This window comes from Gallinula chloropus (assembly GCF_964237585.1).
Source record: "Gallinula chloropus genome assembly, chromosome: 3".
In the NCBI taxonomy this organism is placed as follows: Eukaryota; Metazoa; Chordata; class Aves; order Gruiformes; family Rallidae; genus Gallinula; species Gallinula chloropus.
The window spans coordinates 59,233,332-59,249,330 of NC_140087.1; the positions used below are offsets into that span (position 1 = coordinate 59,233,332).

A 15,999-nucleotide genomic window follows, 5' to 3' on the forward strand; every position below is an offset into this window, starting at 1 on the left:
ATGTCATTAATATTTTGCTAGGCTAATGCTGCTCCCCCACCCCCTGCTCCTCCCAAGCCCTCAGTCTCAGCCAGGATAACCTCTCGGGCATAATATACATTTCCTGTTCAAAACCTCAGTCTTGTTTAAAGCTTATTTTGAGATTAGGTTTGCTGTTAAGTCTGGCAACTCCTAATTTAACACTTTCACACACAATGTTTTAAAAGCAAGACTAATGGTGAACCTGGTACTGTACATTATGCAGAGATTCTGCTGGTTTTATTTTAAATCTCAATATTTGCATGATTCAAGGGAGACATTTGATTGATTATTTTGCAAAGAAATCCAGCCTGTATGACTTTCATAGATGAAAGCACTGTCAAGTGCTTAAGTACAATTCAATATGCTTTTAAGTGAAAAGAATGACATGGATACGTCTAGACAAAAGAACAACAACATTGCCTCAGCAAAAAGTGCTGAACAATTGGGGAGGGGGCGGCTCTAGTTCTAACAAAAAAGAGATACCCTCGAGTTTCCCATAACAAAACTGATCTGAACACATCTGCAACAAAAGCTGAACAGAAGGGGTTATAAGATACTCATTTACGCCAAAGGTACCATAGTTTTATGAGCTATATGGACATGGGTGCTCAGGAGCTAGAGAGAATTTCCCCTCCTTCAAATTTCACCTCTCACCCTGACAAAAAAAAAAGGTGTGTCCAACTGATCAAGAAGGATGATGTTCATTAGCAGATCTGAAAATACCTCCTTCCTCCCTTATGGTCACTGACTTTGGTAAAATAAAAACACACATGCTGCCTACTAAATATATATACAGCAAAAAACACTGACTTAGAATCGCCTTATCTTCTTCAAACTCCCACATCATCTATTCTGGTTTTTAAGCAAAATGGCAAATAGAGTTTAACCTTAAAGTTGGGGTTTTTTTCCCATTTTTCACAGGGTGGAGTAAGAACTTTATTTTCTCTGAAGACTAATGACAGCAGCTTGTTAAGCTTGTTACAATGCCAATAAGCTACACTGTAGGTAATTTACTAAATAAAGACATGAAATGGTAAGGAAAGTATTCTGAAACATTTTAGTCCTCTCACATCAATGAAATCCATCTGAAAAATATGTACTGTTTAAGATTTTTCAAGAAGCTCAAAATGAATGCATCTTCTCCTGCAATCTATATATAAAATACTGTTTCCAGGTGCAAGTAATAAATGAAATTCAAACCAGTTTCCTGAAGCTTCAGGTACCACCACAGGCAGACTGTGCCATCTACTCTTCTTTTTAAGATTCAAAAGACAAATATTTGTGATTCCCTCTCTTATTAAACATCTTCTGTTTAATTCCTTTAGCAGCTCTAAAGGCAAGAGAACCCTTTCTCCTAAGATATCAGGATTTGCTTTCAATGCATCAGGCAAACAAGGAAAAAACAAGACCAAGTTCTTCGTTCTCAATAACTAAAAATAACCAAAAAAAAAACCCCTCACAAAACAGCAGGACTTTGTTATTAGGTACAACAGCAGCACTTCAGTTTTAATAAAACTCTGCTAGCCAGCAGTAGGCCTCTCAAAAGAATCTGCTCAGACCAAAGTGTGGGAAACGTGCAGCAAATGAGCGAGTGGCTTCAAGTGCTCGGAGTGCAGCCTGATGATACCACTGAGCCAATACAGTAATATCAGCTGCCAAGAAGGAGCGATGCTATTCTCATCCCAACCACGCATTTCCATCCTCCTTTCTTCTCCTGACAGCAGTGCAATGCCTGAGCTTACGAGCACACTACCCACAGAGCTAAATTAGTAAAACACATACCCCAAAAGCCCAAATCCCATAAACTTAACCCTCTCTCCTGAACATCAAAGCAAGCAGCCCCCGGCTTGTTTGGATCACTGAGACAGCTGACCCTCAGGTCAAAGCCAGACTTCTCTTTCGGGCAGCAAGTATCTGCTAGGTTGGCTTCGCTGCATTGTCTGATTTAATGGGAAAATACTTGCCTTTGTCTGAGATCAAGCCATAATTTTAAGATTCTGCAATGAGTGTCAGACTGCCAGACGACATAAAATTAAAGCACGATGAATCTTGGCTAGAAAGTTTAAATATATTCTGTTCTGTCCCAGAACATCACCACATTATCTGCTTTATCTTCTTCATTCTCAGGTCCCTTGGCACACTAAACATTTTGAGAGGAGTTGAGACTAATTAAACTTAATCTAGAGTGGTTAAAGATTGCATTAATCCAAAAGGGAAAGCAGACAGAATCAGCAGATTTATCCATTTTTAAAAATATAAGAAGAGTTCTCAAAACAGTGGTTATGGGAGCTGCTCATGTCTAGCCTGGCCCCAGTCACCAGTAGAGTAGCTTCTACCCAACAGCCATTAAAGAGACAAAGTAAATGGTCCATATGTGAAACCAAACTCTTTCTCCATTTCCACACCTCATCTCCTCAGGTCAGGAGTAAAGGACACTTCTGGGAAAGTGCTGGTATTCAGAGAGCTGCTCCCCATATTCTGCCTGCTCTACCATCAAAAATGGTGGTGAGAGTTCAGTGGCAACAGAGCCACCATCTGCTGTGTCCATGGTTGTAGCAGATTTATGTACCTTGCAGAAAATATAAAATGGCTTCAGCTCCATGGCTATTCCAGAAGGAATATTAAGTCCTTACAAAGTTTTTTCATTGCTCCTGGAGAAAGACACAGTATTTGTTTTGGACAGAATTTTGCTTTCTGCTTTCTCCAGCATCTCCTCAATTTTCTGATACTCCCAATTTTAGAAAAAGCCATTTGTGTTGCACCGTTACTTCAGTTGCAGTATCGAAGTCAGTGAGGAAACCACTGCTGTGGATCAGTTCCTTTTCCACCTAGGGTTACATGTGCAGAGCATCACGAGGAAACAGCCATCCACTCTCTACTTCACCCCGACAGGCTGCATAAAAAGCAACATGCACACAACCTGGTTTACAAGTCTCAGGCTAACAGAAGCTAATATTTTCATCAAACTAGCAAGGAGCAACAGTATTCAGCTCCATAAACAACACTTTCCTGTTTATTTCTGCTACCTACCTCAAGCTCCAAACAACTCAAATATATTTATGCAGTTTATCAGTCAGCTTCCTTCTCTGGCCCCTTTGTTTTCCCTACTCTGCCTCAGATCTTTATTACCCAGAAAGGAAATCAAGTCTGGGTATAAAGTACCACATGCCCTCCACCCAACCAAGATGCTGCACAAAAGTGTCAGTGTTAGCCCACAAATTAACTGTCACCCTATAAGACTACTTGCTCATTAAGCAGATGACAGTCTGAAAACGCGCTTGATAGGTGTCAGAAGCTTTTCAGAAAGCACTCAGACCTTCCTGATTTTCTTCTACTGTGCATATAAACTGACAGTCAAAGTTGAACTCCTAGTAGGCGTGAAGAAAAGATTTGTACACCTATCCCTCGCCTCTGAAGAACTTGCTATTTACCTGCTTTTGATGTTTCCTACCTGAAGAACAGAGGCAGCTGTCTGATCTGAGTGGTGGAAGCAAAACATTCAGCAACCTGCTCACAGTACTTGGTTTTACAACACTGACAGGCAGGGTACCATACTTTTCAAGCCCTCACAGAGGGGCTCCCCATTTATGGCCAACAGAACTACCTTCAGCAAAAGCAGACTGAACTGCCTGGCCACAGTCTCAAACCCCACTGTTGAAATCAAATCTGTCAGCTTCATAATTTTTTGTGCACATCTTAAAAAGAAACTAGTAGGTAGTATTTAAAGCATTTTTACTCTTTAGAAGCAGTGTATAGTACTCACCTTTGACTATAGGTATCAAAGTGCTGTCATGTTTTTAGGTCATGAACTGTAACCTATACCCACATAGTTTTGTTCCTATCCCAAAACAAGGTAAGCCAAGGAGAACACACATATGCCATATGAGCATTTTAAACCACCAGCTTTTTGCTTCAGTGCCTCCAAAATTGGTAGCCTAAAGTGACAGCAGAAAAATTGAATCCCAAACTTCGAGACTAAATAGAAATCAATTATACATTGTCTATAGAGCATCCAGGGCCCTCTATCACCAACAAGTATTGTGGTCAATCTCTTTGGTCTGTCATCTCAGCATCATCCTCAATAGTCATTGTCAGCACACTCCTAATGACAAATAGAAGCAAAAGAAACCACAAAAGGCAGTGTCAATAGCTTAAAAGCAAGTTAAATGGTGCTTACCAAATACCTGGAAGCCCAGCACACAAGTGTATGTCGTCCAATCTATATCCTTACAGTCAGAACGATTCCTGATTAGCTTACAGCCACTTGGAATGTCCCCTGTGAAAAGAGTGAGTGATGACTTATGCCATATAATTTTATATTTACATACGTGCTCTTTGAAGGTGCTAAGACAGCAAATAAATGCATCTTAAAACCAACCTGGAATCACACTGAAGAGGCAAAGACAGACCAGTACCTTTACCAAATTCTAGATGCTTTAAGTTTTGCTTGGTACTTGAGAGTCACATTTACTTCTTGTTTCCCTTTCCAGATCAGCCTCCCTCAAAAACACTTACTCGCAGCTTGGTTCCCCTGCTACCTACTCTACAAAATATTTTAATAGACTCTGAAATAGAATAATTTCTCCTTCCTACCAGCTGATGTGCTAAAATTCAATCAATCATTCAGGAAACTGCTTTTAAAACAGCGAGAATCTACTGCCAGAGGCACCTCAGACTATTTAACTTCTAACTAGAAATGGAAAGATGGTTTCCCAAATGAACGTCCCTCTTTCAATACACCAGCCCAGTAGTAATGGGTGACAGCTCTCTGCTATCCTATACAAACACCAACACTTCATCTTGGTAGACTGAGATGCTGCACTATCCAGATTTGCAACCTAAGCTGAGACAGACAGAAAGAACATATTAAGGTGACAGGTATTTGAACTGACGGCTCTTCTTGTCTGTCCAGGAACAGAACTACAATCCTCTTGGATCTAGGTAAAGATCCAAGAAGGCAAGAATACAAAAACCAATTTAAAACCAGACTGATGACGCACTGAGAGCTGAACTTTTCACATAGTCTATTAAGTTCCCATTTTCACATATTAAAACTAGGCAAACACAAAAGCATTATTACCACTAACTCATTAAAGTAGTATTACTGCTTTGCTTAGTTTTCAACACCCCCAGCCAAGACAAATTTTAAAAAAAGAAACCCCAAAACAGAACAGTGGCACAGACCCACTGATTTTATTCCCCCAAAGAACTTGGTGCTGTCGACAGTAATTAGATAACTGTATATATTATTTTCAATCTATGGAACTTCGGGCCAACATCAAGACGCAGTGTCACTTGTTCTGTAAATTCTACGCTGTTAAACTGATTTATGACCTTGTAAAGAAGTAAGCTATATTTGGCATCGTCATTAGGTAATGCACAGCTCTGAATAACATCAAGGTATCAAGTTACACAAGTTCAAATGGGTTCCTTTGTCAGTACGAATTTTGTACAGTCCTGATCAAACACACTCTTCTAAATATTTCAGGCAGCTAATACATACTTCTGTTTCCAGTGTATTTCATTTCATACTTACAGTATAGTATTTCATAGTCTCCTGAGTTTGACATTATATACTTGTTGTCCGGGGACCAGTCAAGATGTGTAATATAGCTGGAATGTCCCTGCAGGAGAATGCAGAAACACGGATTTTAACTCAAACAGAAGCAGAAGGTGCACCCACAGATGGGACAGACCTCCCCACCCACCCCAGGTCTGCCACAATTCCCTTGAGCTTCTTTAAAGGCTCCTTACTGCCCCATGCCACACTTGTCAACAGCTAAACAAAAGCAGGCCGGGTGTCATGCCTTTCCCACCTCACCATGGATTCCTGCCTTGTAAAGTGTGTTGTTTCTCTCAACCCTGGAAAGATTTACTCCTAGAAGGTACCTTGCTAAAATAAGGATTAACTCAAATTTCTACTCGAATTAAGAAAGTATATGTTGCTGCTAATTGAGAAAGGCAAGTAACTTGCGCAGGGTCGTTTTTAGATCCCAACAGAAACATGACAGACAGGCCTCTCTCCTATTTCTCTAGCCATTCAAAATAATTCCCATTAAATGCAGGCACATTCAAATAACCTTTGCTCATCCTAAAAAACTTAGGATGCCTTGGCAAACAACCACCACATAAAACTATGAGATCAAGGACTGGCAAGTTTCTGCTGTGCTTATTATACTGCATAGGTGTTAGTGCCAGCTTGGAAAGGAGTCTTCCCGATGGGCACAGGTCATCTATAAGAATCAAACCACTTTGGCTTTATTGTTTAGTTATCACCATCAATGGCACACTGAGTGCTAAACATCCATCTTTGGTTTTAAGAGAGAAGCTAAATGCACCTGGTCAGAAAATTTTTCCTGTGGACAAACTTTTTTGACAGCAGTAATAATAAAGCTCTGAGAGATTCCAGAAAAGCCACTAATTTGTATAAGGCAGGAATAAGTTATTTTTCTGTAGAGGAAGGAGTAGAAAATTAATAAAAGTGACTTCCATCTCACTCTTTTCTTCCTCCACCCTTCCATTTCTAATTATTGCTCCTCTTCCTCTTGGAAGACCATCCATTTCCTCCACTTCCTAGTCATTCTGCCAGGCAACAAAACCTCAATTCATCTCACCCTCTCAGTGGGCATTATGAGGATGGTTTCCCTGGCCCTTGCAAGGCCAGCTGCAGCCTGCACCCACCATGCCAGGGCCACGCTGAAGCACTACACTGGCTGCCATGCCACCCACCAGTCTGGTTTCCTCTGTAGAGGACTCTAAGAGATGCTGATTGCTTCCAGAATTACACGCGGAAACACATACATGCCTGTCTCCCTGTCCCCAGGTCCTCTGTGAGAGACTGCAAAAACATTCAGGAGAAAAGCTAGCCTTTAAATTTATTTTCTTATGAACAAGTCTCCCCTCAAGCTGAGGAGCTGTATTGACATAACTGCTTTGCAGTCATGGGTGGCATATATCATATCGATATGCAAACTTGGTATTTTGAAATAAAAAAAATACATAATTGGCTAGGATTTCCCCCCACCCTTCATTTTCCAAGTCTTCAAATTTGCAAGTGAACTCCAACATGGAAAAGAATTGGTCAGTCATTCACTAAATCCTGCCAGACATTTGGCAGCTGTTAAAATTCCTGGGGGCGGTGGGGGAGGGAACAAAGCAATTGGCCAGGGGGTTCCATGCTGCAAAATCCCTTCAGGCAACCGATCACTGAACGGAAAATGGGAACATAAAATCATAGTATTTTCAATAGGATGATCCCATTTTCTATTAAAATCTTTGCTAGCTGCCCACTGATAAGGCAACAGTTTACTCTCTCCTTTTCTATAACTTTGTATATAATCAACCTAATTATATCATCACTGGCTAATAAAGCTGTCTGACTAATGGAACTGACTCCTTTGTCTGCAATGTTTATCTGTGTCAGGCTTAAAAGTGGTGCAAGGGTCAAGACACCCTCAGCCCGTAGGACAAGCACACCAGTTATTTCATGTTAAGGCCCTGTGTACCAAATACTTCAGTGTGGCTGCCCATGGGGCTTTAAACTTACAGCCCTCTCCCTAAATGCCTAGGACTCACTTCTCCTTTGCTAATGGCTATGTCTGATGCAAGGCAAACAGAGACAGTGCCAGCTACCCTTGGAGCTGCTGACATGCTGGAAGTCCATACCCCAGCCCGTACCTTCACATTGCTGTCTGCATAGCTGGAGCCCTCAACAAACAGCTGCACAAGCAGAAACGGTTGGTTCCACTCATCTGAAATTCTTTCTGATCACAACCAACACCACCCCTCACTGTGGAAACATGTTCAGAGATCAGAGGCTTGCCCCTCTGGCAGCAGAGGAGAGTCTGGTTGTGACTGAAAGGGAATTTAAATCTAACAGTGGGCATACAGCCCTTATGCTAACACTGGTGCTGGTTCAGTAGATAAAATACTTCTGAAAGTATTCAAATAATGTATTCAAGTTGGAAGAAACAACCACAAGTTGACTACCAGGAGGACTGAGTCATACTACTTGGAGAACACCCGCGAGGCTACTGAATGACAGAAGAACAGCAGAGAGACGCAGTGCCAGCACCCAGGAACCGTCCAGGAGAGCTCTGGGGTCCTGAGCACGCCTGGGTGTCTCCCTGCTTAGCATCAAGCTGGTATCCACCAGACAGCGTGCTGGCAGTTAGCCGGAGGGGAGGCACAGGGCTTGTGAAACCCGACCGTCTGCGCTAGCTCTGGTCAGCTAAACGCGGCGCTGCTGCCTTCTGCACAAGCTGGAAGGGTCAGGGGAGCTCAGCCCCAACAGAAACCAGGTTGCTAATTTTGGCTTCTACACGCAGTCACTCTGACTGAAAGAAAAAAGGCTAACAGAAATCTGCTTTGAAGTGTTAATGCTTCTGCCCAAGTATAACAGTGCTCATTTCTCCAATCCCAGCTTTAACAAACCTTTCTTGCCAATGCCAAGGGACAGACAGATATACAGGTGCTGGTTTTACTTATATATGAGACATAGAAATAAATGATCTCTTACATATTCAAAAAGCTCACAGAGACCCTGAAGCACATCAGAAGCTAAATATTGTGTACGTTAAGACTAGCCCTCTCTAAATGACTTTATCTTGATGTTTAAAAAGTAAGCGATGGGGTGAAATGCTGTACGGAGGTGAAATGTTGTACTGAGTTGTAGCTGCCCACTGCCTTTGTCTCCACCAGCCCCACTGTGCCTCAGTCTGTTCCCCAGTGCTTGAGCTCCTCAGGAAGGCTGTAGACGCAATTTCTTCTCTCACAACTCTTGTGCTGTTGGTTAACCCTGTCACCATCATGCGTGGATGCCGCAGGATGCCCTGGCTCACCCTGCATCACAACCCTGCCCAGGAAGAGTCTCCAGCACACATAGCACCCTTCCCTTCCAGCTGCATCCTATGCCAGCCCCTGAGCCCTCGCTGCCAGTCTGCACACCACAGGGATGGAGAGCAAACCCACCACTGACTGCCCTGGCAGACCCATGCCCCGGCAGCAGCTGGACTCAGGCTGTTCTGGACCGCCATGCTCTAGAAGCATGGGGCATCTCTCAAAGACACTAACCTGAAGAGAAAGCTAAACTTAAGGCCAGGGTGTTAGCAACTAAACAAGGAAAAAAAGCCTGAATCTTTAGCACTAGGACAACCTCTTGTAAGTGTAACGACTAATAACAACTCCACTACTTGCTACACTTAACATTTATTTACCTCGCGACTAAAATCTATTGTTTACATACTTCCCAATTCCAAATTTTGTAGTAACAATTACAGCCCAAAACAGTGCACAGTTTCAGCACAGAAGTACAGGGCATTTCTCCATCTGCTGATTGCTCATTATAAATCAACAGTCTCAGAAGTCAGTTGTACTTAAGGCAAAACCATTCAGCTAATGCTAATGGCTGCAGTACCCACGAGAGTACCATGAAGTTTAAAATAATGTCAAAGGATAAAACCCCCCTTCCCTGAAAACCTATCTAAAAAGGAAAAACACTAACCCAGAGAGTTCCACTGCTTAACATCTTAGTGTAAGTATAACTTCAAAGTGCAAGAATTGCTGATTGCATTTGCTTCAGAACTTACAGTGCATTTTCCATATCTGCTATACTTTCTTCCATTTTCTGTTACTACGTAGAGGTAAATAAAGTTGTCATGGGATCCAACTGCAAGCAAGGTGCCATCTACAACACAAAACATTTGATAGAAATTAACAGACTCGTTGTTTTCTGAATTTTAATTATTTTAGATTTATCACTAAGACAGTAGTCTCAAGCTACTACTTAGGAATTCTATTTAAGGACACATAGCAATTTACATTAAGTAGTGCTTACTTTGTGTGTAATGTTTTTTAGGCAAGTTCTCTCACTTCTGCTTTTCTTAAAAAAGTGTCCAGTGGGCAGGGTATAAATCCTCAGATTCCACTGGATTTCAGGAAATTTTTGACAGCAGCCAGGCTTGAGTTTTTTGTATCACAAAAAATTGCAGAACAGTATTGATTTGGGTTTGCTGTGTCACAGGTTTGGTAGTGGATATAGGGGTGCTTCCCTGTGAGAAGCTTCCCCCATGTGTGGCAGAGCCAGTGCCAACCAGCTGCAAGACAGACCCACTGCTGCCCAAGGTCAAGCCCATCAGTGACACTGGTAGCACCTCTGGGATAAACAGATTTTAGAAGGAAAAAACCCTGAACAGTAGCAGGTTTTATAGCCAGCAAGAGGAGTGAGAAGATGTGAGAGGAACAACTCTGCAGACACCAAGGTCAGTGAAGAAAGAGGGGGAGGAGGTGCACCAGGTGCTGGAGCAGAGATTCCCCTACAGCCCGTGGAGAAGACTGGCAGGCTGTCCCTCTGCAGGCCATGGAGGTTGATGGGTGACAGAGATTCCACCTGCGGCCTGGGGCGGACCCATGTCAGAGCAGGTAGAGACACCTGTGACCCCATGGAATGCTCAAGACACTTGAGCCCCAAGGAGGGCTACTGCCAGGACCCGTGGCCCCATGGAGAGAGAAGCCCAGTCTGGGGCAGGTTTACTGGCAGGACTTGTGACCCCATAAGGCACCCACGTTGGAGCAGTCTGGTCCTGAAGGTCTGCACCCTGTGGAAGTGATCCACACTGGGGCAGTTTGTGAAGAGCTGCAGCCTGCAGGAAGGACTCACATTGAAGATGTTCATGGAGGACTGTCTCTTACGAGAGGGACCCCCACCAGAGCAGGGAAAAGTGTGAAGAGTCCTCCCACTGAGGAGGAAGGAGCAGCAGAGGCAATGTGTGATGGACTGACCCCAAGCCCCCTTCCCTGTGTCCCTGGACTTCTCAGGGAGAGGAAAGAGAGAATTCAGGAGTGATGTCGATCCCGAGAAGAAGAGAGGGGTGGGGGGAGGTGTTTTAAGATTTCATTTTATTTCTCATTGCTCTACACTGACTTGATTTGTAATTAATTAAATTCATTTTTCCCAAAGTTGAGTCTGGTTTGCCCATGATGGTAATTGGCGAATGATCTGTCCCTGCCCTTTTAAAGTCCCACAAGCCTGTTATATTCTCTCTCCCTGTCTCGCTAAGTGGGGGAAGTGATAAAGAGGCTTTGGGGGGCACCTGGCCTTCAGCCAGGGCCAGTTCACTGCAAGTATTTACCTTATAGTTAGCTTAGATCCAGAGGGGAATGTCAGCACTAAATAACAACTTAAGAAGTGGAGCATTCAAACATTACAAGCAATTTTCTAATTTGTGATGTCTCCATTAAAAAAAAAATACATGAACAAGAGTTGCCTTGAATCATGATCAAACGTCTCTAGTGTCAATGAACATCAGTGCTTTAAAATAAATTGCTGTGCTTGGCAGATGTGGCAGCAGCAAAGGAACATTTTGCCCACTGACGCTGCATGTTGCCCAAAAGCAAACAAGAAACAGATTTACAAGTGTTCTTCCATCCACTTTTAAACAGAGGGGATTTGGCCTCTGATGAACTCACTACACATCTAAAGAGAAGACTCAATACCGCCTTGGACTCTGTGCAACCCCAAAGCAAATAACGAACAGGTCTGAGTTTCAGACAGACTTGTGGTTAGATTTATGGGTTTGTATTAACAAACTTGTAAATAACTTAAGAAGTGGTGCAGCCGATATGATGCCATGCAGAGGGGTCCTTGACATGCTTGAGAGGTGGGTTCCTGTGAACCTCATGAAGTTCAACAAGGCCAAGTGCAAGTTTCTGCACATAGGTTGGGGCAAGTCCAAGCACAACTACAGGGTCCTCATAGAATGGAGTGAGAGAACCCCTGAGGAGGACAAGAAGCTCAGCATGCCTCAGCAGTGTGTACTTGCAGCCTAGAAAGCCAACCTGGCTGCCAGGCTGAAAGTGTGACCAGCAGACTGAGGGAGGTGATTCTGCCCCTTTCTGCTCTCCTGAGACTCCATCTGGAGTACTGCAGCCAGTTCTGGGGTCCTTAGCACAGAAAAGACATGGACCTGTTGGAGTAAATCCAGAGGAGGGACACAATGTTGACCCGATGGCAGGAGCACCTCTCCTATTGAGACAGGTTGTGAGAGTTGGGATTGTTCAGCCTGGAGAAGACTCAGGAGAGACCTTATTAAAGCCTTCTGGTACCTAAAGGGGTGTACAGGAAAGCTGGAGAGGGGCTGTTTATCAGGGAGTGTAGCGATAGGACAAGGTCCCTCCTTAAGCTGAAGGCAGATACATTTAGATTAGACATTAGGAAGAAATTCTTCCCTGTGATGATGGTGAGGCCCTGGCACGGGCTGCCCAGAGCAGCTGTGGCTGCCCCCTCCCTGGCAGCATTCAAGGGTAGGTTGGATGGGGCTTTGGGCAGCGTGGGCTAGTGAAGGGTGTCCCTGCCCGTGTCAGGGGGTTGGAACTAGGTGAACTTAAACATCCCTTCCAAACCATTCTATGATTATATAGTAAAATATCAAAGTTTTTTACATACTTTTCTGTTAACCTGCCAACTATCTAGTTGAGAACTTAATTTTTCTGTGAGAAAGCTAATATTTACTATAACAACACAGTTTGATGCGAAGGAAAGGCTGGGAAAGGTGAATATAATGTTTGCAGTTACAGAAGATTTAGCATACACAAGCAAGTCTGTAATGAAGTATTCAGTTATATAAGAAGCATCTTAATTTTTTTTTTCCAAAGCTTTACCTTTAAGTAACTGGGAGATAATTTAACAGAAAAGGTATCTCATTCATCAGCAATTATTCCAAACTTACAAGTTATACCTACCTATTGAGTAACGCATCACCGAGAGCTGTTCGTTACCATCAGTGTGTATTGAAACCAGATCCCGCGTTTCTGCATCCAAAACAAACCACCTAGAGAAAGGAGAATTCCCATGAGTATCACTTCCACTAAATAAAAAACAAGCAGAAGAGCAATAATCACTGCGTGCCTTCATCTTCTCATGCTAGCCCCTCTCAAGGGCAGCCCAGCAAACATCTGTTGTTAATGGAATGCTTTTCTGGTTCACAACACAATACAAGTTCCAGTGGAGAATACAGAAAAGATTCTAAGTGGAGCCGAATTTCTTTCCCCCTCCCTTGAACGCTACAGTAATTACCAAAGTGTCTAATGGATGATAAACATGCCACCCGATAGTGGTAGGGACATGCCTCTTGATGCTGGTCCCAAGACTGGCTCTTCAGCTTGGTCCTTTGAGGCTGTTCCCTGAACCAGGAAATCCACCAGGTAATATTATGTAAAATGAAAAAAATAACAAATGCCTAAAAAGCAACAGGAAAATCATTCAAACCTCCCACTCCTCCCATTTTAATGATAGAAGAGAGGTGGTATTGTTTGGTATACAACACAATACAAAACTCCTGTTGCTCCTAAGAGTGCACATCGACCTTCTTTTTGATACTAGGAGACAGCACTTTGTGACCTCAGTCCTTCTCCAAAATTTCTTCTAAACGAAAATTATTACCAGCAACCTGAGGTGACCAAGGAAACAGTCAGAGCATTGTGACAATTTAGATATTGATTTAAGAAAGGAAGTGTCAGTCACACACACTTCAGCTGTTTCTTCCTGCTTCCACAAGGTGTAATGAGACATGCTCTCTTCCATCTTCCAAACTCTCCCAATGCTGCAGCAATCACTGCAACTGCCAGCAAGAAAGCCTGTCTGTATGAAATGTGCCTCCAATCTAGCAGTGACAGCAGTTCATTGGCATAGCCCACACAGTCCCTCCTTGCAAGCAGCTGGGGTCCACCTTGAGACACTGCTTTGGGAGAGGAACTTCCTTCCAACATAAAGGGATGCAGCATGCAAACGGCAGCTGACCCTAAGTCCTCCAGGGCTGTGAAATGTAAAGCTTGGCCGCCAAGTGAACTTCTGATCTGCAGACTGGATGGGATAAGTGGATGGATGAATGGTATCCCAGCTGTAAGACAGTAGCTCTGTTTCTTTTTTTATTTTTATTGATTTTTCTCCCAACTGTTACCAAAGACACGCAACTTGTCTGTGACGTCACATAACCAAGACAGAACTTTTGCCATCTTCATTCATTTCTTATCTTCCCATTCCTTTACTTTAAAAAAAAAATCTAAAAAAAAATGTTTTTAGAAACAAAACCCCTTAAACTGCTTTCCTTTGGAAAACGAATTCTGATCCATGACAGACATTTATTCCTGACAATTCACATCTGTGAATGCAGAATTCTTCTGATGAAATCACCAGAGAAACAGTATTCTGAAGTGGCAAAATATTTTTGCACTCCCACTTGCGATTCCCACGTTTAGATAATATTGATTGTTGAACCTGCAAGGCATTAATCAGGGTGAACAAAGCAACCCATCTTACAAGATTAGTTCCCTGGGATATTCAGGCTTCTTTATCTTAATACCACAACAGATGCTGAACGGATATAAATCTCAATAGCTCCCCACTGACGATTTCACCTCCTTGTAGTTCTGGCTTATTCTGGTCTTGCCTTCCAGTCTTCAGTTTTCTTCCTCATTTTAGTAATTTTCTAAGAAACTCACTAGGTTTTTTTCAGCGTTGTGTGGCACAAGATATTCCATGTGATTAGTCATAGAATGGTCTAATTCCCTGCAAGTAACATCCCTGGCAGCATGACAAAAGGGAAAAAAAATAAAATCCACTCTTCTGGTAGGATTTCTGATTGCCAGCCCTTTTTAGTTTTTCAGCTGTGCATTCCCAGCAGCATCCAAAAAAAGCATTACTTCTCTCCAAACTATACTTCTTCCCAGACAACTGACGATCAGGCACACAGAAGGTATTTAAAGAAGTGGTTAACAAAGCCTGGGGCAGACCATTTGCAAACAGCCCCAAAAAGGGAAATGATACTGAAATACTCATCAATGAAAGTGGTACATGAAAAGCACACCAAAACCATGATGTGTCAGCTTGATAAAAACACACTGTCATTAAAAAACAGACAAGAATGCGAAGAGAGGTAGAAAATTCAGTTTTCTTCAGGTGTCACAATTTTAACCATCAAATCCAGTTTTCTTAATGCTCTACTCCCTACCCTGTCTTACCAACCTCCCTACTAGCACCAGGATAGCAAGAGAATGACAAGAGATAGACATGTACAAGATTTATAGAACTCTAAATAAATGAGACTAATTTAATATTGGCTTTATACTTTTTGATTTATGAATCAAAAATACCTTCTCAAGGGCTCAAGACTATTTAATAGTTAATATCTATATGTTAATAGAGATACTTCATGCAGACCATATTCCTTGGGACATAACTCCATTGGACTGGATTGTCTGGTGCAGAAAGCACCGCGTGATGCTGCTGGTTAGGAAATAAATATACAATCGTTCTATTTATCTTAATTCACAGCTCCATTTATTTCCCACACACTTGTACACTTACCAGGCCTCATTTCAGTTCAGTTTCATTTGTACATCTCAAACCTATCACTGAATCATGAGATTTCAGAATGCAATAAAATATAATGGGGAACTGTTCAGTTCCAAGAACAGCGTAAAAAAAATTTAAAAACCACCAAGGCTACGATCATAAATTTATCGAACACAGTAGAAAATCGTTATCTCAAGTAATTAAAAAATATGAATTTAAACTTCAAAGTGCTGACCCAGAAAGTATTCTTAGAGTGCCGTGGTCGGGAAAAAAAAAAGTCAAAAGGAAAACACAAGGCTCAGTGCTTCAGCTGCTCAATATACCTTCACTGTGCTTTGATGTAATGTCAAAACTATCTAATAACTCTCAAGAAATGTAGCCTGACCTTCTTTTCCCTTTTCTCTGCTCAAGTACTATTAGGCCAGTATCTTCTGCTCTGTTTAATGAAGGCAGAAACCCTTGTGTCATTTAATGGTATAATTAGATGAAAAAATGCAAAGGTAGAATGTCGAAGCCAAATATATAAGAGCTTAGCAAGATTTTTCTTAGGTAGGTAAACTAGGATTTTTAGCCTAATGTTATACCTAATGAATTTAGCAAAGACTTCATCTTCATCTCAGAGAAATAAA

The 15,999-nt window shown here is 42.3% G+C and overlaps 1 protein-coding gene across 1 annotated transcript in view; it reads right to left on the reverse strand.

Moving 5' to 3' along the window:
• Positions 1-15,999, reverse strand: part of EML4 (EMAP like 4) — a gene marked incomplete at both ends in the record, with an annotated part of 89,813 nt that overhangs the window by 1,263 nt on the left and 72,551 nt on the right. Inside the window, 4 exons of the mRNA XM_084262526.1 lie at positions 4,199-4,297; positions 5,558-5,645; positions 9,609-9,706; positions 12,760-12,848. Of these exons, the coding sequence (XP_084118652.1) occupies positions 4,199-4,297; positions 5,558-5,645; positions 9,609-9,706; positions 12,760-12,848 (374 nt within the window). The remainder of the gene's footprint in view (positions 1-4,198; positions 4,298-5,557; positions 5,646-9,608; positions 9,707-12,759; positions 12,849-15,999) is intronic.